Below are 22,335 nucleotides of genomic sequence, written 5' to 3'. Positions count from 1 at the left end.
AAATGTTAAGTCCTGTCATTGGGTTAAAAAAGTCAACTGTACAGCAAGTCATATGATAAAGATCTGGGGGATGTGGCTGACCACGAGTTCAATAATAACAAACAGTCTGAACTCGTTAATAAAAAGCTAACTCAATCTTCTCATTTATTAATGGAAGCATAGGGAGGTAATAGCTGGTTAGACCACATTTGGAATAGCATGTATAATTCTGGCTGCCAGATTTTTAAAAGGGAACATAACACACTAGTGTGTTCAGGCAGGGTAACTGTGGTGATGGGTCTGGAAATCACACTTGCTGAAGGAATGATTCAAGGAACCAGAAACGTTTGGCCTGGATAAGGGAACAGTTAGAGAAGATGTTGAAGCTGCCTTCAAATGACTGTGGTGTTGCTCTATTAAAGGGGAAGTAAATACTCTGTGATGCCTCAGCAGGTTAAACAAGGATGGATGAATGGATCCTACAGAGGGATAGTTTTCAGCTTGATATAAGCAGAAACTTTCTCATAGTCACTGCTGGAATAGGCCATGACTATGACACTGGGAATCTTCTAGGGTGGGATGTCATGGAAGGGACTCTTGCTCTAGGTAAAAGGGGAAATTAGAAAACCTCTTCTAACCTGTGCTTTCATCGACTTTCAGGTGGAAATGTTTGTAGCCAGGGCAGGACTCCAAAGGACAGACAGTGCTCTTAGCTTGGTATAGGAAAAACGAGACTGAGCCACATGTGAGCAGACCCAGGTTCCAGCCTGATGCTGCTTAATTATAAACCACCTACTGGATTACTTTTTAAGCCTCAATCCTCTCATCAGTAACATAAACATCAAAATGACTGCCCCGACTATCTTAGAGTTTTTGCAGTGATCAAATCCTCTATCTTAGGGCTTACTACACTCGACTGCATTTATTTAGCTATGCAGGTGCCTTGAAGGTGGGAATTATACATTATTCAGGGCAAAGGGTTTGGCCCCTGATAGGTCCTCAGTAAAAGTTGGTTGAATAAGTGAATGAAAGAATGGAGACTGGATGTGAAAGCACTTTGTAAATGGTACAGAGCTTACAGGAGAAGAGAACAGCAATGATGCTGACCCCACTAAACACTTCTGTTAAGAGTCAAAGATCATGAGGACTTCCCTGGTGGTGCAGTGGTTAAGAATCCACCTGCCAATGCAGGGGTCACGGGTTCGAGCCCTGGTCTGGGAAGATTCCCACATGCCGAGGAGCAACTAAGCCTGTGTGCCACAACTACTGAGCCTGTGCTCCAGAGCCCGTGAGCCACAACTACTGAGCCCGTGTGCCACAACTACTGAAGCCCGCACGCCTAGAGTTCGTGCTCCACAACAAGAGAAGCCACCACAATGAGAAGCCCGCGCACCGCAACGAAGAGTAGCCCCTGCTCTCCACAACTAGAGAAAGCCCGCGCACAGCAACAAGGACCCAACACAGCCAAAAATAAAATAAATTAAAAAGAAAAAAAAAGAGTCAAAGATCATGAGAATTTACTGGATCTTTGTAGAAGAGAATTCACCTGCAAAGAGATAATTTTAATCTGCCTTTTGGGGTTCAAACTGCTCGTTCTTCTTTGGCTCAGAAATTGCTTTTCATAAACAATTCAATCACTTCCCGTGGCTTTTAAGATAAAACCCCAAATCCTTGATTGGAGCTACAGCATCTTGCCAGGTTTGGCCTTGAACTGCCTCACTAGCCTCCTCTCTCACCCCCTTTTCCTTCATCTGGCACTAGGGCCACACTGGCATTTAGATCCCTGAAAGGCCGATGTTCCCTCTCTGAGCACCAAAGCTTTGAACACATTGTTCTTTCTGCCAAGAAAAATCTCCCATTCTCTCGTCTAATACTTAATGCCTGTTCCTCCTTTAAGGCATAGATGCCAGGTCTCTTACCCACTGACACACTCCTTGGCCTCTCAAATTAGTCTGCCGTATAACAGCACACCTGTACCCGCCTCTCCTGCAGAGCTGTTACCAGAGTTCACAACAGTACAACGACCCATGGGATTACTTGCTTATCATCTATCCCCTCCACACATGGTCTCCTTGAGGGAAAGGGCTGTGTTCCATTTTTGTTCACTGTATTTTATGTAGTCCCAGCACCAGGTTATAATGTCTGGCGCATATTTAATCTCAAGAAGTCCTGTGGATTGAACGACTGAAGCAATGTTTCTCAATCTCTATATTAGTAAAAAAGTAACTACTATGTTTTCTGTGTACCTTTTTTTGTTTTCAGTTTTTCCAAAGGAAGTTGCCTAACTTGGACGAAAATAAGGTTTTGAACTATCAGCAATTGAAATCCCATACACTGTGACAGGATTCTAAAGTATTTCCCTGATAGGATCAAAATTATGACTTAAAATTATCAACATAAGCTTATTTTTCATTTCACTTACTTATTGAGAATCTAAAGATTTTTCCTCCCTGAAGTCAGGCTCCCACCCACTGTCATTAGGGATAAGAGCACCAGTTGCCACTGCGGGGCCTCTGGCTGAGATGTCTTCTAACCAGGTGTGAGCCAGGGACAGAGCCCCAGAAAACCCACCCCCATCAGAATTTTGTGGCCGACACGCTCTCAGGTCTTCTAGTTAACTCTTGATCCAAAGAATACTTCTTTGTGTAACCATAAAGTTACTGTCTGCATATTCCTTCTCATATTCCACGTCAAAATTATACAACATGACACGGTCTTATTTACATGACCAAGGCAGGGGCATCTCTATGACTGACAAAAGCTAAAGGAGTTTTCTTCCTTGGGGCATAATGGAGATTTTACGGTGTTTTAATTCTGCTTTTTTTTTTCTTTTTAATTAATTCTGCTTTTTTTAGGTCAGCTTTGAAATTCACATCATGTGCCTGTGACCCAGGGCTGAGGAAAGGCTCCTGGAAGACAAGCTCCCTCCTACAGAAGGGCTGTTTCCTTTCATCAGAGGACGCAGCTCCCCAAGCTCCCCAGTGATTTATATGCCCTGGTGTGTTACTGAGGAGATGCCAGTGAGGGCCTGAAACAAATCTTCCTCCAGAATAGGAAGTAAACCGTGGTCTGCGGGACATATGGCACACAGCTCCTCAAAGATTAATGGGAACATGAGACTTTGCTGGGTCCTCGGACCAGGGATGATAAGGGTGTTGGAAACGGTACCTCCTCTCAGCTTTGAAGTGTCCCTGACTACAAAGGTTTGAGGAAATTTAGAGTGAACAGGAATCCCCAAAATAAGGTTTGGCAGGCAGAATGCCTATTGTAAAGAATTCCCTAGACATATATAAGCAAGGTTTCAAACATCTTCAAACCGATGCAGGGGAGTTCAGGGACCCTTGAGAAGCTGGTGATACTTATTTTGTAAATTACTGAGACGGGGCACGTCTTCTGAGGCTGCACAGACCCAGCAGATTTTCACTGTTCATCACATGAGCACTGTGGATGGAGATCACACCACTCAGTAGTTTGGGGAACCACAAATGCAGGTCTCCCAGGTGAGTGGGGTCCCTCTTGCACCTGTCCCCGGCCATGTCCTTCACCTGTTTCCACAGCTACGCTCTCCCCAGGCCCCCACCCCTTTCCCTCTGTCTCTCAGCAGATGTTTCATTCCACACTTCATAATAAACTTAAGGCCAGTGGGTATCACTTCACTCCATTTCCCAGTCCATCCCTCCTGAGATCTCTACCTACACCTGTGCCCATCCCCAACTCTTTTCTGCCAACAGAGAAGAGGGCGTGGCCCTTCTGTTCAAGTAGAATTACACTCCCCATGCTTTGGACTTGTCTCTCTGGCAATTCCTCGCTCCTGTTTTCATGTCTCCTCGACTGACTCCTTTCCTGCAGCATATGAAGGGCTTCCTCCCCACTGATCTCATCTGCTTCACAGCCATGCTTCTTGAAAGAACACTTCTCACCGTCCCTGCACTCCCTCACTTCCACTCCCTCTGAACCTGTAACTTCCAGTGGCCACCCTGCTTGCCCTCTTCCCACCATCTGCCATCCTGTAAACTCTCTCTCTCGGGGGCTTTCCTGTTTCTGCCCAGGTTCTCGCCCAGCCACTCTCCTGATCCTTCTCAGTCTGTTGCTGCGTGACACTCACATGTTGGAGTTTCCCAAGGTTAGGCCTGGGACCCTCTCCTCCTCCTTTGTAAGACCTCTCCTGGCAACCTCATCTTCTCTTTCATTCATTCAGTCATTCATTTATCTGTTTGATATGTATTCCGATCTCATTATGTTGGCAGGCACTCTGCTGTAGGCTGTGGATGAATAAGGCACACGTCTGACTGCCAGGAATCTTGACTTGGTAGGAAATCATTTACAGAAATGAATGCAATTAAATGTTACAAATGTTGTGTGAGTATGTAGAGGGTCCCAGGGGGGTGGGCAGGAGCCTTCACAGGGGTGTAGGGAGAGAATCCCTTGAGAGATGAGAGAGAATGAGCCAGCAGGACTGGGGAAGAGGGCAGTTAAGGAATTCCAGGTAAGGAAGTACCATTCATAGCTCATGCTATGGAGTCAGGCAGGTCTGGATAAAATCGCAGTCCCTTCCCTCGGAACACATGGGAATTAGGCCATGCTCCTTCTGGAGATCTCAGTTTTCACTTCTGTAACATGGAGGTGACAGTCCCTATCTCGTATGGCTGCTGCAAAGGTTAAGTAAGAATGAATGTAAAGTGCTTAGCACAATGCCTAGCATACATTAAGCACTTATTAAATGATAACCATTATTATCACTGTAAGTACATTTATAACTTTAATATGTGTGTTGTAACCATTACAGTAGGACCTACTTCATAAGCCTGTTGTGAAGATCAAATGGACTAATATATGTGAAAGGACTTTTAAAAAGTTCAGCACAATATTATTCAGCCATAAAAAGGAATGAAGTTCTGACACATGCTACAACATGCATGAACCTTGAAAACATTATGCTAAGTGAAATAAGCCAGACACAAAAGGACAAATGTTGTATGATTCCACTTACATGAGATGCCTGGAGTAGGCAGATTCAGAGACAGAAAGTACAATAGAGGTCACCAGGAGTTGGGGAGAGGGGAGAATGGGGAGTTATGGGTTTAGAGTATCCGTTCAGGATGACAAAACATTTCTGGAAATAAGATAGTGGTTATGGTTTTACAACATTGTGAATATATTTAATGCCACTGAATTGTACTGAAAAATGGCAAATTTTAAGTAGAGCAGAAAGGAAACGCTAGGCTCCTGTGCCATTTTCAAGAAAAATAGTATCACTAACATCCAGAGTAAGAGACAAATCAGGACATCTGATCTGTTCAGGTTTTTAAAACTGTGCTTATATTTGCAAAGTTTCACGCACTACTAGGATTAATATGTATATTTTACACTTAGCGAATTTTCAAAAGAGGTGATTAATCTAGGCTTGACAATATGATTGTCCTAAGATCTGGACAGTTAGATTACCTTCCATGTAAAGAAGATTAACAATTTTATTTCATTTTTGACCTGGATTTAGATCCAAGATGGGCTTGCTTAACTGGTGCTCCCCTCTCATAAACAGTTGCAAAGTACGCTTTGAGATACATACTTGGGTTTGAGAATTTATAGCCCATTGAGGATGTAAAAGTGGATACACATGTGCCCTCACACAGAGACAAGACATTCAGCATTTAGAAAACTATGTTTAGAAACAGACAACCACCAAAACCTTAAAAAGGGACTGTTTCTTTGGGCTTTGGCAGGAACCCTCGCGGCTCACTGACCTGTGTTCCCTGATTGTTGATGTCGATGGCGTCGCTCCACTCACTCGTCATTTCCTCCAGCAATTCTACTCTCAAAAGGAGGCTGGGGAGTAAGTCTCTGGTCCTGCAGTCTGGGTAACTGGAAAGCTGATGATACAGCTCATGATGAATTGAGCACTCAGGAGGAATTCTTCTGCAATAAACCTCACACTTTGGAATATCTAAAATTGAAAAAAGAAAGGCATATGCAGACTTAGGCCTTGAAGAAAAAGACCTGGGGATACTAAACGTAATGGGGCAAGAGAAACTTCTCAAAGAAGCTCACTTTTATTTAAGGGTCACAGGTAACTACGAAGTCAAAAACCTCCAAAAACAATACAGGTTTTGTATTATTTAAATTCAATACTATAACATATACCTTTAGTATTTTCCTTTATAAGTACTGTGACTGGACATCTGTTGTGGAAAATTATTCGAGGACTAGGGTCTTCTGAGAGGGTTAAATAAGTCACTCCAAAGTGCTCTTGATATGTCAGTGCTATAGCCCTAGAACAGAATCAAAGGATGGAAATCGTTTAGGAAAAAAAGCATGCTTTCTCTCCTGATACATGTTTATTTGGATTTGCAATATTCAGAACCTCTATAACGCCTTCTCTCTTATACATCAGAGGAAATGTTTTCCAGAGAATGGATGGTCATCCACTTACCTATCACCTGCCAAACACTAATGATAGGTTTACTGATTTTTTCTGACAGTAGTAAACATTTTTGTCATAAAATATTCAAAAAAGTGTGAAAGATCATATACACACTACTATATTTAAAACAGATAACCAACAAAGACCTACTGTATAGCACAGGGAACTCTGCTCAATCCTGTAACAACCTAAATGGGAAAGGAATTTGAAAAAGAATATGTATAACTGAATCACTTTGCTGTACACCTGAAACTAACACAACATTGTTAATCTATACTCCAATATAAAATAAAAATTAAAAATATAAAATTAAGTTAAAAATATAAATAAAATAAAACCCCCATAACTCCTACCACTCGGAGAGAATTACAGATATCCCTGTGCTAGCTTTTCCTCCTCAAAGGCGCTTGGTGAATTTCGGCAAAGGAGGAGTCGATGTGCTTCTAGAAGGACGACTAGAGAATCTGGGTACTTGCTCTTTTTTAATTCTAAAGGTAGGTATGCTCAATATGTTTGTTGTCAATTTTTGCCAATCATCATGCTTTACAGGATCTCCATTTTGACTACGAAGAGCAAAGCTGTATTTACTATTTGGCCTCAGAGAAACTGCTGTGTGGCCGTAGGCTGACCTCTACAATGGACAGAGAGAAAGGCTCCAATTTAGACTTAGAGACTACCAAAAAGTATTTCATAACAAAGCAGGAAGAAAATTCTCTCTGAAGCTTAAATTCTGTGGACCGATTGTTGAAATTAATCAGAGAAATCAGATATTTGCCAAATGTGGCCCTCAGTTTCCACTTATGATAAGGGGTCAATGACACACTAAAGAATTTCCCATTCATTACCTATTCTGCTCGCCGGTGGGAGTTCTTCCCAAAGCCTGTATTTGTCTGAAATGTCAAGGTGAACTGTCGATTAGCATTTGGGGAAATCATATTAATAACTAACTAACACCATGACATGTGCGCTGCTGGACTGGGGGGCGGAGAGGAGACGGAACGCTCTCTGAGCGCCAGTCTCTGCATTAGTGCCGAGGTCCTTCTCCCAGCCTACCTGTGGAAGAGCCGGGCAAGCCAGCCACGGAGGATGCTCTGCCGATAGCCAAGAGCTGGGGCCAAGACTGAAATATGGCACTTCCAATGTAATATCTAGCTTAATATGTACAGATAAAGATTTAAATTATATTAATAAAATCTTAGAATTTTAAACTTAATTTCTAAGTGTTTTATTTTACATTTTGTCTCTCAGTTTTAAAAATGAGTTTTGTTTTCTATACATAGGTTCACATTGCTTTCAAAAATACTTCCTTATTAAACTTACCACACTTAATTGATGGAAATGTTCTATATGTTGATTGTATCAACGCCAATATCCCAGTTGTGATATTATAGTTGAGTTTTGCAAGATGGGGGAACTGGGTAAGGGATACATGAGACCTCTCTGTATTATTTCCTATATCTGTATGTGAATCTACAATTATCTCAAAATAACACTTACTAGAGAATGGACTTGAGGATACGGGGAGGGGGAAGGGTGAGCTGGGACGAAGTGAGAGAGTGGCGTGGACATATACACACTACCAAACGTAAAATGGATGGCTAGTGGGAAGCAGCCGCATAGCACAGGGAGATCAGCTCGGTGCTTTGTGACCACCTAGAGGGGTAGGATAGGGAGGGTGGGAGGGAGGGAGACGCAAGAGGGAAGAGATACGGGAACATATGTATAACTGATTCACTTTGTTATAAAGCAGAAACTAACACACCACTGAAAAGCAATTATACTCCAATAAAGATGTAAAAAAAATTTTTTTTTGAAGTATGGTTGATTTACAATATTGTGTAAGTTTCAGGTGTACAGCACAGCGATTCAGTTATATACATATATTCTTTTCAGATTCTTTTCCCTTATAGGTTATTACATAACGGTGAGTATAGTTCCCTGTGCTATACAGTAGGTTTTTGTTGGTTATCTATTTTATACATAGTAGTGTGCATATGTTAATTCCCAGCCTCCTAATTTATCCCTCCCCCCACCCTGCTTTGGAAACAATAAGTTTTTTTTTTAATAAGTTTATTTATTTATTATTTATTTCTGGCTGCATTGGGTCTTCGTTGCTGCACACGGGCTTTCTCTAGTTGCAGCAAGCGGGGGCTACTCTTCTTTGCGGTGCGCGGGCTTCTCATTGCGGTGGCTTCTCTTACGGCGGAGCACAGGCTCTAGGCGCGCGGGCTTCAGTAGTCGTGGCACATGGGCTCAGTAGTTGTGGCTCGTGAGCTCTAGAGCGCAGGCTCAGTAGTCGTGGCACACGGGCTCAGTAGTTGTGGCTCACCGGCTCTAGAGCGCAGGCTCAGTAGTTGTGGCGCACGGGCTTAGTTGCTCCGCGGCACGTGGGATCTTTCCGAACCAGGGCTCGAACCCACGTCCCCTGCATTGGCAGGCGGATTCTTAACCACTGCGCTGAAGTCCCAAGTTTGTTTTAATTAAAAATAAAAAAACTCACCACACTTAACTTCTCCAACCAGAACATAAGGACAAACATTCCTCTCGAGTTAGGGGTGAAAAGTGTTTATAAAATCATGGATGTTTGTGAGTGTTGTGAAAGTGTAGGGAACAGAGCCTTACTATTAAGGATAACTCGAGTTAGGAAGTTATCTTTTAAAATATTACTACTAGAAATCTCTATATACATCAAAGTTAAGATGGCTAAAATCTCAAATAAAGTCTATAAATTCATAATCATGAAAAAAGGTACCTCTCATAAGGTTACAATATGTTTTCTTTTGTACTTTTAATATATACCATAAATAAGTTATTCCTGACAGCTACAGAAAGGACATATTGCATGCAAAACGACCGCAAAATAAAAGTCCGGTATGAACAAACCATTACATGTCTCTGGCTTGATTCTGTGGTTGCTATTTGCATAATTGGTAATTGGTAATTGGAGTAACTTGCGTGCAGGAACAACCACAGAACAGAGTCTTCTGTGACTTGTGTTTATCTAGGTTATCTCTCTTAATGACTTGAGAAAAATTCCATTTTGAAGTAAAAGTAAAATATGGGAAAAGAAAAGGTTTTCCAACTTGACTCTCTCATATTTTAACCCTTATTTCTTATCACTTGACAGAGGCTAAGAAGCCATAAAAGAAGGTGATCTTTTCATTATGATAGATTTCTGCTATTCTACGATACAAACATCACATTTCCCCCTAGTAGAAGCTGCATAAGGGAAAAATCTCACCAGTAGTACACTGGGACAACCCATGTGTGATCATAACATTTGCCCAGTTGTATACAAAATCTAGAAGCCATGAAAAATAAAAGCAAAACCTAATTTTACGTGTGGTGAGCATTTGCAGATATTCTCCTATTTCTCCCGGCACCTGGATGAAGCAAAGAAGGACATTCACATAAATGTAAAATACCTGGTACAGAATCCATTTTCCCTATAGTTCCCGAAGGGCACTGACACACTCTGTCTGGGAAACTCTTGTCTAACTAGAGCTGGCAGGCTCCAGCACTGTGAGCTGTCGGCAACTGCGGCAGGAGAGAAGGCCAGCAAGATCTGTTTCTGAAGCAGAGATGCATCCAGCGCTGACTGACTGATATCAGGCATTAAGTCCCAGCAAGGAAGGGAGCTGGATTTCACAGCAGGCTGCTCGCCACCTGGGCAAATGCTGAAAGTAGCACTGTCTGGAACATGAAAATACTGAAGAAAGAAAAGACAATGCAGAGAGAGCAGTTACTACAGTCATACAGAGAAGTTACACTTTTTACAGCACAGCTTCTGAGAAACCATAACATATATTCTCAGGAGGTGGCCAGGTGGGGGACATGGGAATATTAGAAATCCTGTTCCCATGAGAAAGCTCTAATGAGACAATTACAAGGAGCAGGAAGAACAGGGTCGGCTTTTCTAGGCATAATGAAACATGATAAAACTGGTGTGACTTCAAAGGTGATGCAAAGTTCTCAATACCCCCAGGTACTGCAAAGAAAAGCCATGCCATGCGGTAGAAATGTTGTTTGTTGGGAGGGAGTCCTCCTAGAGAGGTGTGGCTGGACTGAGAGGGTGGCACCCCGGGGGACCTTGGGCAGAAGAGATCTGAATGAGATACAGAAGGGTAAACTGGGGGCTCAGAAGACAAATTTTTTTGAAGGCTCATCCTGAGGGAGCAGGACACTCTGATCTCCAACCCTCTGTTGGAATTCCACATCGTTTCTGGCACATTAGAGAGTCTCAGGATTGTAGACATAAAAAGGACCTTTAGAGATAATTTATTTGGCCCTCCTCTTTCACAGCTGAGGAAGCTGCTTCCCAGAGTGCAGATGATTTGTCCAGCATCACAAAGCCAGTGTGTGGCAAAGCCTAGCCAGCAGCCAGGCTTCCTCCTTCGCTCTTGGCTGTTTCTCCCACTGTCCCAGACAGTCTCCCTGAGAGGGTAGGGATTACCATGTCTTTAAACAATTCCCACACCTGCCCGAAGCAGGGTCAGGGTTGAAAAAGGGGGCCCCCTCAGCTGCAGAAAGGATGGGGGCCCTTCCCCTTCTCTCAAGGAGCCCATTGTGATGCTGGTATTGAGGTGACTGCTGGCAATTCTCCTTTCCTGAGTGCCCAGCCTTTTTACTCATATTACCTCATTTAACCTTCACCTAAAACCTGCAAGGAGTGCAAAATTATGCCCCTCTTCAGATGAGGAAGTGTCAGTGTCGAAAACCCTGACCCAATGCCTCAGGAAGCCCTAGGGTGGGGAGAAGCAGGAAAATTATCAGGGCTCATGCTGGATCTTCCCTCAAATCCTCGCCCACAATGCAATTACTGTTGACCTCTATTTCCCAGGGTACTTCTGGTCACCTATTTATTTTATCAATACTTCAACGAACCAAGATGAAATGCTATTACTCTGACATTTTTATAAATACTATAATGCACTGTAGGCTTAGAAGAATAAGACTTTCATCCTACTGTATTGCTCTAATGTAATTTTTAGGAGCTGAAAGTAAGGGCTAACAATAAATTCAGATGAAAGTAAAGAAAAATAACACTTTTCTATATGATGGTTTCAATAGCGTAAAACAATAGATACCACTTAGCATATTCTGTTTTCAAATCCTTTTAAAATATCTCCTTACTCTCTTAAAATAAAACTGTTCATCTGAACTGTATAAAGAATTGAATAAAAAAAATCCTTCTTGGATTCATTTTCCACATATTCTGCCATAGAGACGTTAACATAAATGAGCTGGTACATTTTCACATTTCCTCTCCTCGTGGACACAGAGCTGAGCGCTCCCAGATCTGGGGCTCCGCTGGGGCTGAGCCTTCTTCACACAGGGCTCCTCCAGGCATGGTGGCCTGCGAGGCAGATGTTCTTTTCCAGGAGCCTCTGAGCCAGTCCTCAGGCCCGCTTCCCACTGGCGGGGCCTTGTGTTAGTGAGCTCTGGCAAAGAGCGCTGCAGCCTCGGGGGCAGATGGGGCCGGCAGCACCCAGCTGCCAGTGGGTCCGGATCTCCTGCTTGGTAGGATGTCTCCTCATTAAGTACCTTGGAAGTGCTCATCATGGCATCCATGGTTTTGTTTTGTTTTGTTTTGTGTGTGTGTGTGTGTGTGTGTGTGTGTGTGTGTGTGTGTTTCTTCTTGCGGTACGTGGGCCTCTCACTGTTGTGGCCTCTCCCGCTGCAGAGCACAGGCTCCGGACGCGCAGGCTCAGCGGCCATGGCTCACGGGCCCAGCCGCTCCGCGGCATGTGGGATCTTCCCGGACCGGGCCACGAACCCGTGTCCCCTGCATTGGCAGGCGGACTCTCAACCACTGCACCACCAGGGAAGCCCGGCATCCACGGTTTTAATGAAAGCAAAAATAAATGAATCTTTACCTATATTCAGTGTTAGCTTTTGATTTGTTCCAGGTTAAAAAAAAGTTGATAATAATTATTACTGATTTATGAAAACTTAGACAAAACAATCATCTTTGAATTGCTTACCTCCTTTCCAGAGTGGGGTCTGGCGATAGACAACTGTGGTTTATAAAATATCTGATACGGTGTATTATTGATTATTGTAGTTTTGTCTTCAACCTGAATAATCTGTATGCCTTGCTGTACCATGGAGGAAATGCAGAACTGGCATAACTGCAGGACAATTGAGGAAAGAGTAATTTTTAAAATATTATATGGGTGTTGTATGAAAGGAGAGAAGGTTAGCACTCCCCTTGACAAAGATGGAAGAGGCGCATACAGTTAAGGCACTGCCACCTACTTCATGGCATCTAACCACTGTTTTTTTGTTTATTCTGTCCAATCTTTAGAGTACTTTGACTCACCAATCATGTATTTCATCAATTAATGAAAATATTAACAACTTCTAAACAACAGAACATAATACATAAATTCAAATTAAATCTGATACTTAAGTGGGTGCTTTCAAAGGGAAAAAAAATCATATGGCATATAAAAACCTCTTGATTATTTTTAAAAGTCATTTTATCCATTGGTTTGCACAGGACAGTATCCATTTTATCTTCTGCTTCAGAGGATTTAGTAGAGTTCCCTTTCAGTCTCAAAACTGTCTTGGTCCCTAAAACGGGTCACTATTTACTCTTCAACAGGGTGCTTTAGCAAACCGGCTACTTTTCCTGCTATTGTATAGTGACAGAGACTTGTTTTCAAGTTATTAAACCAATTCCCTCACAAAATATTTATTTATAAAGCACTTATACATGAACAGATGTCACTTATCCTTTTCAACATAAAGAACTCAACAGAGCATTCCCCTTCTCCTCATGCTCACCCTAGCAGCTATCTCACTGAATGTGTACCTGGACCAAGGGGAGTTCTGAGAACTTAAATAATGATGACAATGTTGAAGAAAATAGTAACAGCTGACCCTCATAGTAACAGTTGAAGAAAATAGTAACAGCTCCACCTGTTGAAAGTACTTTATGCATATTAATTCACAGAATGCTCACTACACCCACATGGGGTAGCTACTATATTATCCCCATTTTACAGAAGAGAAAAAACGAGGCACAAAGAGGTAAGCAACTTGCCCAAGGTCACAAAGATAAAGAGGGTCTAAGGGTTGGAATTAGAAACCATGCAGACTGGTTCCCTGGTGCTGCTCTTAACCACGGTGTGTATCATCTCATTGTCCTATCACATTGTATGAGGAACTGATGCTCAGAGAAGGTATTACTTGCCTAAAGATATCCATCTAGCAAGTGGTAACGTCCAGACAGAAGTTCTCAGAGTGTGGTCTGGGAACCCTTGGAGGAGATGGTCTTTGAGATTCTTTCAGGGGGCCCCAAGGTCAAAACTAATTTTAAAATAATAATAAGATGCTATTTGTCTTTTTCACTCTAATTTTCACATGAGCGTACAGTGGAGTTTTCCAGAGGCTATATGACATATGATGTCATCATGCTCATGGCTAATGAAATGTATATTTGTGAATTTTTGTGTTTAAAATTTTCTGTTTTAATTTCTAATTTGATAAATATCCAATAGATATAATCCACATAAACAAAAGGTTTTTTGGAGGTCCTCGGTATCTTTTAAGAGTGTAAAGGGGTCCAAAGACTAAGAAGTTTGAGAATCACTACTAGAGAATAATGAGATATAAATATAATAATATTATATTTTCCAACAGTTCATTCATTCCTTCACTAACATTTATTCGCACTTGCTGTGGCCACTTTGTGAGGTGCTGGAGGTACTGGGTGTTTGACTGTATATCATAACTTTTTTTCCAGGTTTTGATGGTAGTTCTCAACTTACAACTATTCAACTTTGGGTGATTCACGCTTACAGCTCTTTGCCATTTACACCCGCGTTACAGTATTTTGGCCGGCAGAGCATAAACATGTGTTGCCCAGACAACTTTGAGGAAATGGATACCAGCCTTGAATACTGAAGACCTACTACTTTGTATCAGAGAAATTTATTTTTAAAGAGTCACCAAATGACCCTAACTTTTCTCAGGAGGCTCTTTGAAGATGCCTGTCAAAATCTAGCTTCTCCCCAGAGAAAGGTCATTCTGAATTATACTACTCTGATGAAGCATCCCTTCTTTTTCAGATTTGGGACAGCTAAAATAACGAAGATATCATCAAGTACAGCATGAGATTTCTACATGGTACACTATGATACTTACTTCATACATACAGTTTAATGTGATTTGTTACTATATTATTCAGCTTAACTGGTTTTCATATACTACTTTAGAAAAGATTCATGTTGAAAATCACATACCACTTATATTTAGTTAAATAACTATTTTTTTCATTTTTCTTTTTTTGTATTCATCTTCATAAACATGAGTACCAGTCCGCTGTTCAATAATACAACTCCACATCATTTTGCTCAGGATGCCCTTTCCAGAAATATAACCTTTGCTGCAGGAGCCTTTGTCCTTTCACTCAATACTCAGAAATGTTAGCAGCTCTACCTCCTGCTCTAAAACAAGGAGGCCAAGTACAACTTGTGGATATTTTGGAATAAGTTCACTTTTTTCCCCTACATACAATAAATCAAGTGACTGCTGAGTGTTCTGAAATAGAGAGGTTATTGGATAAACTATGTGACACAGCTTTTATCACTAGCAAAGGAAAAAAGAAACGACTGTAAAACAGAGAGGTCTAAGAAATCACGTTACACTGTTAAAAATTGTTTGGAACAAGTAATACCAAAAAGGGATTAAAAAAGAAAAGGGTAGACTCATTTTAAACAGGCTGAAGGGATGGCATGCTATCCCCCGAGCCACACAGACTTTTATCGACTTTGATCTTACCTTCTGATGTCCTGGGAAAGCACCAAGTCTTATTTCGGCAGCAACAAACCCTTCTTCGTCCAATGACACAACTTCACCGTTACCTCCATCTTTCCACTTTGGAGATGTCAGGTTATGGACCAGTTTAATTGCTACTGACTTGTGCACAGTGTTTGTATTTGCCCAGTATATTCCAATTTGAAAAGCTTCCTGGAAAAGTAATGCCTCAATTATAAAGTATTTTTCTTAACTTTGATATTTTTACCTCAATTCGTAGGAATTTTTTATATTATGTAATAGGTCTACTTAGGCAACCAAATCCCTTTTTTTTTGTAATGGCAACATACATTTTATTTTAGTTCCCAGTGCTTTCTCTGAATCACAATGGAATTCATATTTATTGAAGGAGGGAAAAGAAACATCAATCTAAACTGTGACTCCCCTATATACCAAAGGCTTAAAAACTGAAGGTTTCATTTCATTTGACAAAAGAATAATATGCAACACTACGTACATGTAGGTCAACATTCCAATTCCTTAAGGTAACATCATATGATTATTTAAAAAAAAAAAAGGAAAAATGCAGTTGCGTAAAGATGTTTATAAACTGGAGTTCAAAAAAAAAGGACTCTCAAATTATTCCCTATCAGGAAAACATTTTATTTAGAAATTCCCTGTACTCTATTTTCTTACAGATTTATGTGCCTTCTTGAACTGGGCTAGCCTTATCAAGAAAGTTCTCCTGTAATGGAATATAAAATCTTCCTATGAAATTCTGTTTTACAATTAAGTTTTTCTTCCCTTGTTATTAATGATTCTATGCTGTTATCACTAACGGGGGGCATCCATGATTATGGACAGGCAAGTCCACTAATAAAGGAAAAGGGGCCTTGACAAAAATAGCTGTTCAGAAATCTTTAATTCTTATCCATCTTGCACATCTCTGAGAGTTTCTGTAAGAACCACAAAAATATCTAGGGGGTGGGTTAGCACAGAATACGGCTCTATATTCTTAACATATCCTGAGCAGGCAAATCCTAATACTTGTCAAACATCCTATACACAATGGAAATGAGAATGTAACTAGTACAAGTTATCAAATTTAATGATAACTCAAGCATGAATACTGCTGATGGGGAAAAAAAAAAGACATCTGAGATGTCTTTGAATATCAAAGAACATTCCATACCCCTTACATATGCATCTAGGAGGACAGTTTTCCACAACTGATTGATTCTGTTAAGAACATAAATGCAACCTCAGAATAAAAGCTGGTTGTTGAAAGGAAAGAATTCCTATTAGTTTAAAAAAAAAGTTATAGTACCTGAAAATTAGGAGGGATAATAATTTTGCCAGCAGGAACCTGTAGAACAATCTTCTCTCCCTCAAACAGCCAGAGGTCCCACTTGGATTGATTGATGAGCAGGGCCCAGGGTAGCAGCTCTATCAACAAGGTCCTCACATATGGCTTCCAGGCTGACAGCTTCACTCGCATTGGGCTGTCCCACTGGCTCAGCTGCTCATTCCTGTGCCAAATACCACATCCAAGAGACTCAATGAAACATGATGACTTCAGGATTCATGAAATGTGTTTAAGGATTCCAGACACACAACGCTCCTGTATGACACCTCTTCACACCAGAGTCATGCAATGCAAAATTTGCATCCAGGAGAAAGAAACTTTTCATGCAATTATGTTTGAGATTAAGAATGAAGCAATCTACAGAATACATCTACTAGGTGATAAAAGCTCAGAATCTGACAGATACATGCAAACATCTTTTTTAAAATGTTTTTATGGTATCTAAGATTTTTGTGAACGGTCAATTATTTCTTAATATTGAGAAATGTTTGTAGAAAAAGACTGCTAGAGAACATTACCTGTCAGAGTCCTTTTTATTATAGGGCCATGTGGGTTGAAGGGACTTTTCTGGCCCATAGAATTCGTCAAGGGTCTGAGTAACTGTGCCTCCGGGGTGTACCTTAGTGGCTATTTGCTTAATGAGGGATGTTGAGATGGGAACAGCACAATGTGAAGGATCATCTTCTTCTCTAGGAAATGGAAATAAAAAACAAGAATGATTATCAGATGTATTATAAACCAATATTTTTTTTGGTGAGAGTGAGTCAATTTTTGGTGCTTTAGGGATGATGACACAGTTTGGGGAATTATCTGGGCTGTGGCCTTTCCTCCCCAATGCTTGGGTGGAGATCTCTTGTTCCTCTACAGAAATTATGTGTCAATTACATTTTCTGATCATCCCTCTTATTTATATCCAAAGGGGCTGAATTTTATCCTAAACTGCAGAAGAGAATAAGAGAACACTAGGCAGGGCAATTTAAAAATAACATTCTCATAAGATAAGAAATCATACAAAAAACTCTATCCTCCCTTACCCCCTCAGTAGGACAAAGTTACTTTTCTACTGAATCTCTCTTAAGAAAATGTAAGGACTTTCCCAGTACCTTGCTTGAAATGTTAGGTGATGTACAAGGTCAGGTTCTATGTTTTGCAGCGGTTTTTCTTGTCCTTTTCCTGGAATAATTTGTGTTTCACTCAATCCCAGACTTCTTTTCTCCAAATGTATGATAATGGGGTCTGGAAGATGACTCCTCATGATAAAAAGAGGGCTGAACACAATCTATAAAAATAAAAGGACAGAACAACTTTCATATTTGCTTTGTTGCAGTATTCCAGCTGTTTGACGCTGAAACAAACTTGTAATAAATCTCTTCCCTGGGTCACTGTGACCTTAATTTATTTCAGAACAGGAAAGGTCAAAGTCATATGCCATATTTTAGGATTAGAAAGCACTTACCATTCGTTGTTGCACTTGAGAGCTGGGTTCCAAAGTCAAAACTGTGCACCAGACATAAATAATAGAACTGTTTGAAGATGGCACCTGCACATGAGATAGAAAAGGGTTCTATTAAATACTAAACAGTTTACTAATTAATCAAAATAAGGCACAGATATAATATCCATTTGGAGGATACAAAAAGTTTAAAGTTACAGAAAAAAGCCATTTAAAAAGAAAAGAATAAGCAAAAACAGACTTCATTATGGCATAAAGTGAATGTGCAGTGAGTCAATGGGGCCAATTCTTTCCGTAAAGATGAAGGGATTTGTATGTGGAGAGAGTGATATAAGAGTGAGTGGGAGAACAAAAGAGAGGATTTGTCCTTTATGCGAATGGAAGTGATGATGGTGGAGATTGAGAAAGAGATAAAAAAGTAGCAGATCATCATAAAGCTTCTCAAGTGGGGAGGACACCCTTTATTCCCTCCCGTCCCTCCAAAGCCCTTGTGCATCAGAATCTTTTTCAAGATATAAATCATCTCCATCTGGGAGGGGTAGAGTCTTGGCTACGAGAACGACTGGAACTGATACAAACGTGTTGTGGGATGGGGATGAAAAAGCTTGAGAAATAATATTCAAAGCCTTTTAATAGTATTTCAGGCCTCCTGTCTTTTGTATATATCATTTATTAATAAATTAAGTGCTGTACCGAATAAAGAACATAACGAGAAATTTAAAATTTTAAAGCTGCTCTATTCTGGATTATACTACTTCTCATACCTGAATGACGACACTATACTCAGGGGTCTTGGAATCCAGACACACGTCTCTCGACCAATCTTCATCTCCTTTGGCCTTCACACACAACTCGGTCAGTTCGCTGTCTTCTAGTATGTACGAAGGCAATTTCCGTTTGGCTGTGAGGCAGTCAAAATGTTCTCGGACCACAGCTTGTCCATCTTGACCAATGTAATGCTGAACGACTTTTAGTTCTATGCTTTGACACAAGTAACTACAGATAATCTGTCTTCCACAGATGATAATCTGAAAGACAATCAATCAATCCATCAATCAATAAGACTTCATCAATTCAGATTCCATGAATTGGAAATACAGGGAAACCTTGGAGATACGGCAGGTTTGGTTCCAGATCAACACAATATAGCAAATATTGCAACAAAGGGAGTCAGATGAATTTTTTGGTTTCCCAGTGCATATGAAGGTTATGTTTACACTATACTGTAATCTATTAAGTATTCAAAGCATTATGTCTATAAACATTTAAATACATTAATTAAAAGAATTTTTTTTTGCTAAAAAATGCTAACCATCATCTGAGTCTTCGGCGAGTTGTAATCTTTTTGCAATAGTAACGTCAAAGGTCACTGATCACAGATCACCGTAACAAAGATAATAATAAATGAAAACGTTTGAAATATTGCGAGAATTAGCAAAATGTGACACAGAGTCACGAAGCGAGCCAATGCTGTTGGACTGCTTGCTGCAGGGTTGCCACAAACTTTCAACTGATGAAAACGTAGTATCTGCAAAGCTCAGTAGAGCAAAGCACAATAAAACAAGGTACGCCTTGTTCAGACAGAGTAAACTATGCTGATTTTAATGGAAAGAAAATGAAATCGTTAGCTTATTTAGAGAGTACAAGAAGAAAAAGAGGGCTTCCAAGAAGAGAAGGGACTTTGCTTTGGTCATGTTGAGTTTGCAGAATTCAAAGGACAGACATGTAGGCAGGATCCATGCCCAGCTACAAAGGCTAGTCATGTGCTTGAGAGTGAAGGTGGGACCGGAGATGGAAGACTTGTGAAATCAAAGCCTCACGAATGTGTGCGGACAGGAAGACAGTTTACCTGGAAAAGAGGGTGGAGGCTCAAACCCAGTAACTGACCAAGACTTTAGGTACAGGCTCAGGGTGAGAAGTCAGAGAAGGGACGAAGGAGTGTCAGGAGAATGCAGGGTTGCTGAAGCCACGAGAGAAGAGACTGACTGGAAGGTGGTGGTGGATGGTATCGAACAATGTAGCAGTCAAAAAGGAAGGCGACCGGAAACAAGACTTCAGCTCTCACAGCTGAGATGACAATTGTGATCAATTTATTCCCTGCGGCTGATTTCCAAGGCACTCTTATGCAATACGAAATCTCTGTATAAACTGATAATACAAACAACTTTTAACTCAGACGCCTCATTATATTTTATCTTATTCAGGTTTTTCTTACAGCACAGAAGCATTATCTTTATAAAACACACAGAATTATCCATTAAACCCATGTATTATTTAACTTTTCATCCAGCTAAGAGTATAGTTCAGAGCAGGCATTAAGAAATATCTCTCAAATTGGTGGAAATTGAAAAGATAACACAAAATTTACTCCTCTGCAGTGAATACTTTTAGAAAGCAAATCCTGTGTAATATGAATTTTCACCATGAATGAGGAAGACAGGACTGTCACATACTGTTTTCCTTATCTGTAATATTTTTCCAGGTTATAAAATGTATACTAAGTAATACATGTATAGCGTGTATGTCTAAGGACATGACGGTTAGTTTTATGTGTCAACTTGAATGGGCCATGGGGTGCACAGATATTTTACTCAAACATTACTCTGGGTGTGCCTGTGAAGGTGTTTCTAGATGAGACTAACATTTGAATTGGTAGACTGACTAAAGCAGACTGCTCTTTTGAACATGGGTGGGCCTTATCATATCAGCTGAAGACATGAAAGAACAAAGAGCCTGAGTAAGAGGGAACTCCTCCTGTCTCACTGCTTGAGCTGGACACTGGTCTTTTCCAGCCTTTGGACATGGACTGAAACATCAGCTCTTCTTGGTACACTAGCCTGCTGGCTTTTGGACTGGAACTACACATCAGCTCTTCTGGTGTTCCAACTTGCAGATGGCAGATATTAGGACTTCTCAGCCTCCATCATCGTGTGAGCCAATTTATAATAAATCTCTCCCTCCCTTTCTCTACGTACGTATATATGTATATGTGTGTGTGTATACGCACATACACCCTACTGGGTCTGTTTTTTTTTTTTGGAGAACCATGACTAATACAAAGTATTTTCACAAATTATCTCTTTTATTCTCACAGCAACTGTTCCTGGTGAATTTAAGGTTCCTGCTTTGTCGCAGAAGAATTTGGAGATGGAGTGATAGGTAAGAGGTGGATTTATTTAGAGAGAAACACACTCACAGACAGAGTGTGGGCCATCTCAGAAGGCGAGAGAGCTTCTAAATGTGGTGTGATCAATTTTTATAGGCTGGGTAATTTCACGGGCTAATGAGTGGGGAGGATTATTCCAACTGTTTTGGGGAAGGGGTGGGGATTTCCAGGAATTGGGCCACTGCCCACTTTTTGACCTTTTATGGTTGGCCTCAGAACTGTCATGGTGCTGGTAGGTGTGTCATTTAGCACGCTAATGTATCACAATGAGTTGTATAATGAGGCTCAAGGTCTACTGGAAGTCGAATCTTGTGCCATCTTGGACTCAGTTGGTTCTAAACAGTCTTTGTCATGTCCTATGGCTATGTCATTCTTTTAAAGGTTGTGCCCTGCCCCCTTCCCTCCTGTTTCACAACCACATAAAACAGGTGCTACAATGACTCCTCATCTTAACAAGGACAAAAACAGAAGCACAGAGATGGTGAATAACTTTCCTGATGTTACCCAGATGGTCTGGCCCAGAGTCTGTGTTGATCACCATCCTGTCTGTATCTCATAAAATTAATACCTATTAATTAAGAAAACAGAATATGGTTTGGTACAAGCTAATTGTGGTAATTCCATTACCTCTTTGCTAATGATTAGTTTAGGGGTGAACATGGAGCTCTGTTTTGGCAAATAATATAAAAAGGGAAGACTGCTAAAAGGCTCTGGGAAAGATTTTACTCTTTGATAATAAGGGAGACAATTTGAGAAGGGAAAACCCTTCTTTTTTTTTCTGCCATGGAAGATGTTAGGAGAGGATATAACTTTTGCAGCCATCTTGAGGACAGGAAGGCAAATTCAAGAGGACAGCAGAGAAGCAGATACAGTACTGAGTTGCTTAATTAACTAACCAACATCCGAGTCTGCCTTCTTCCTTTTTGTTATGTGAGATAATAAACATAAAATAGGAACAATAATAGTATCTGCCTCCTTAGCTTGCTATGAAGATTAAAAACCCTATTTTGTAACTTCAAGCTGAAAGCATCCTAATTGATACATTTTCCTATGTCATTAGGAGTACTTTGCAACTATCATTTTAAACAAAACTATTATTTACACAAAAAAATGTGAGCAACTATGAACTATTATTTACCCCAAGCAAATCTGCTAGATTGACAGACCAAAAATTAAAGTCATTGCTG

General features: G+C 40.7%; 1 protein-coding gene across 2 annotated transcripts in view; it reads right to left on the bottom strand.

Moving 5' to 3' along the window:
• The window catches only part of VPS13B (vacuolar protein sorting 13 homolog B), an 804,491-nt gene that overhangs the window by 34,241 nt on the left and 747,915 nt on the right, over positions 1-22,335 (bottom strand). For both annotated transcript variants that reach the window (XM_007457167.1, XM_007457166.1), the window contains exons 45-54: positions 18,747-19,010; positions 17,986-18,069; positions 17,633-17,808; positions 17,048-17,218; positions 16,491-16,692; positions 15,188-15,376; positions 12,385-12,531; positions 9,826-10,109; positions 6,121-6,248; positions 5,724-5,923 (exon numbers count right to left, since the gene is read on the bottom strand). In XM_007457167.1, the coding sequence (XP_007457229.1) occupies positions 5,724-5,923; positions 6,121-6,248; positions 9,826-10,109; positions 12,385-12,531; positions 15,188-15,376; positions 16,491-16,692; positions 17,048-17,218; positions 17,633-17,808; positions 17,986-18,069; positions 18,747-19,010 (1,845 nt within the window). The remainder of the gene's footprint in view (positions 1-5,723; positions 5,924-6,120; positions 6,249-9,825; positions 10,110-12,384; positions 12,532-15,187; positions 15,377-16,490; positions 16,693-17,047; positions 17,219-17,632; positions 17,809-17,985; positions 18,070-18,746; positions 19,011-22,335) is intronic.

The sequence above is a fragment of the Lipotes vexillifer genome, unplaced genomic scaffold, assembly GCF_000442215.2.
Source record: "Lipotes vexillifer unplaced genomic scaffold, Lipotes_vexillifer_v1.1 scaffold376, whole genome shotgun sequence".
In the NCBI taxonomy this organism is placed as follows: Eukaryota; Metazoa; Chordata; class Mammalia; order Artiodactyla; family Lipotidae; genus Lipotes; species Lipotes vexillifer.
Note: the sequence above shows the minus strand (reverse complement) of the source record. Positions and strands in the feature narration are given on the sequence as shown.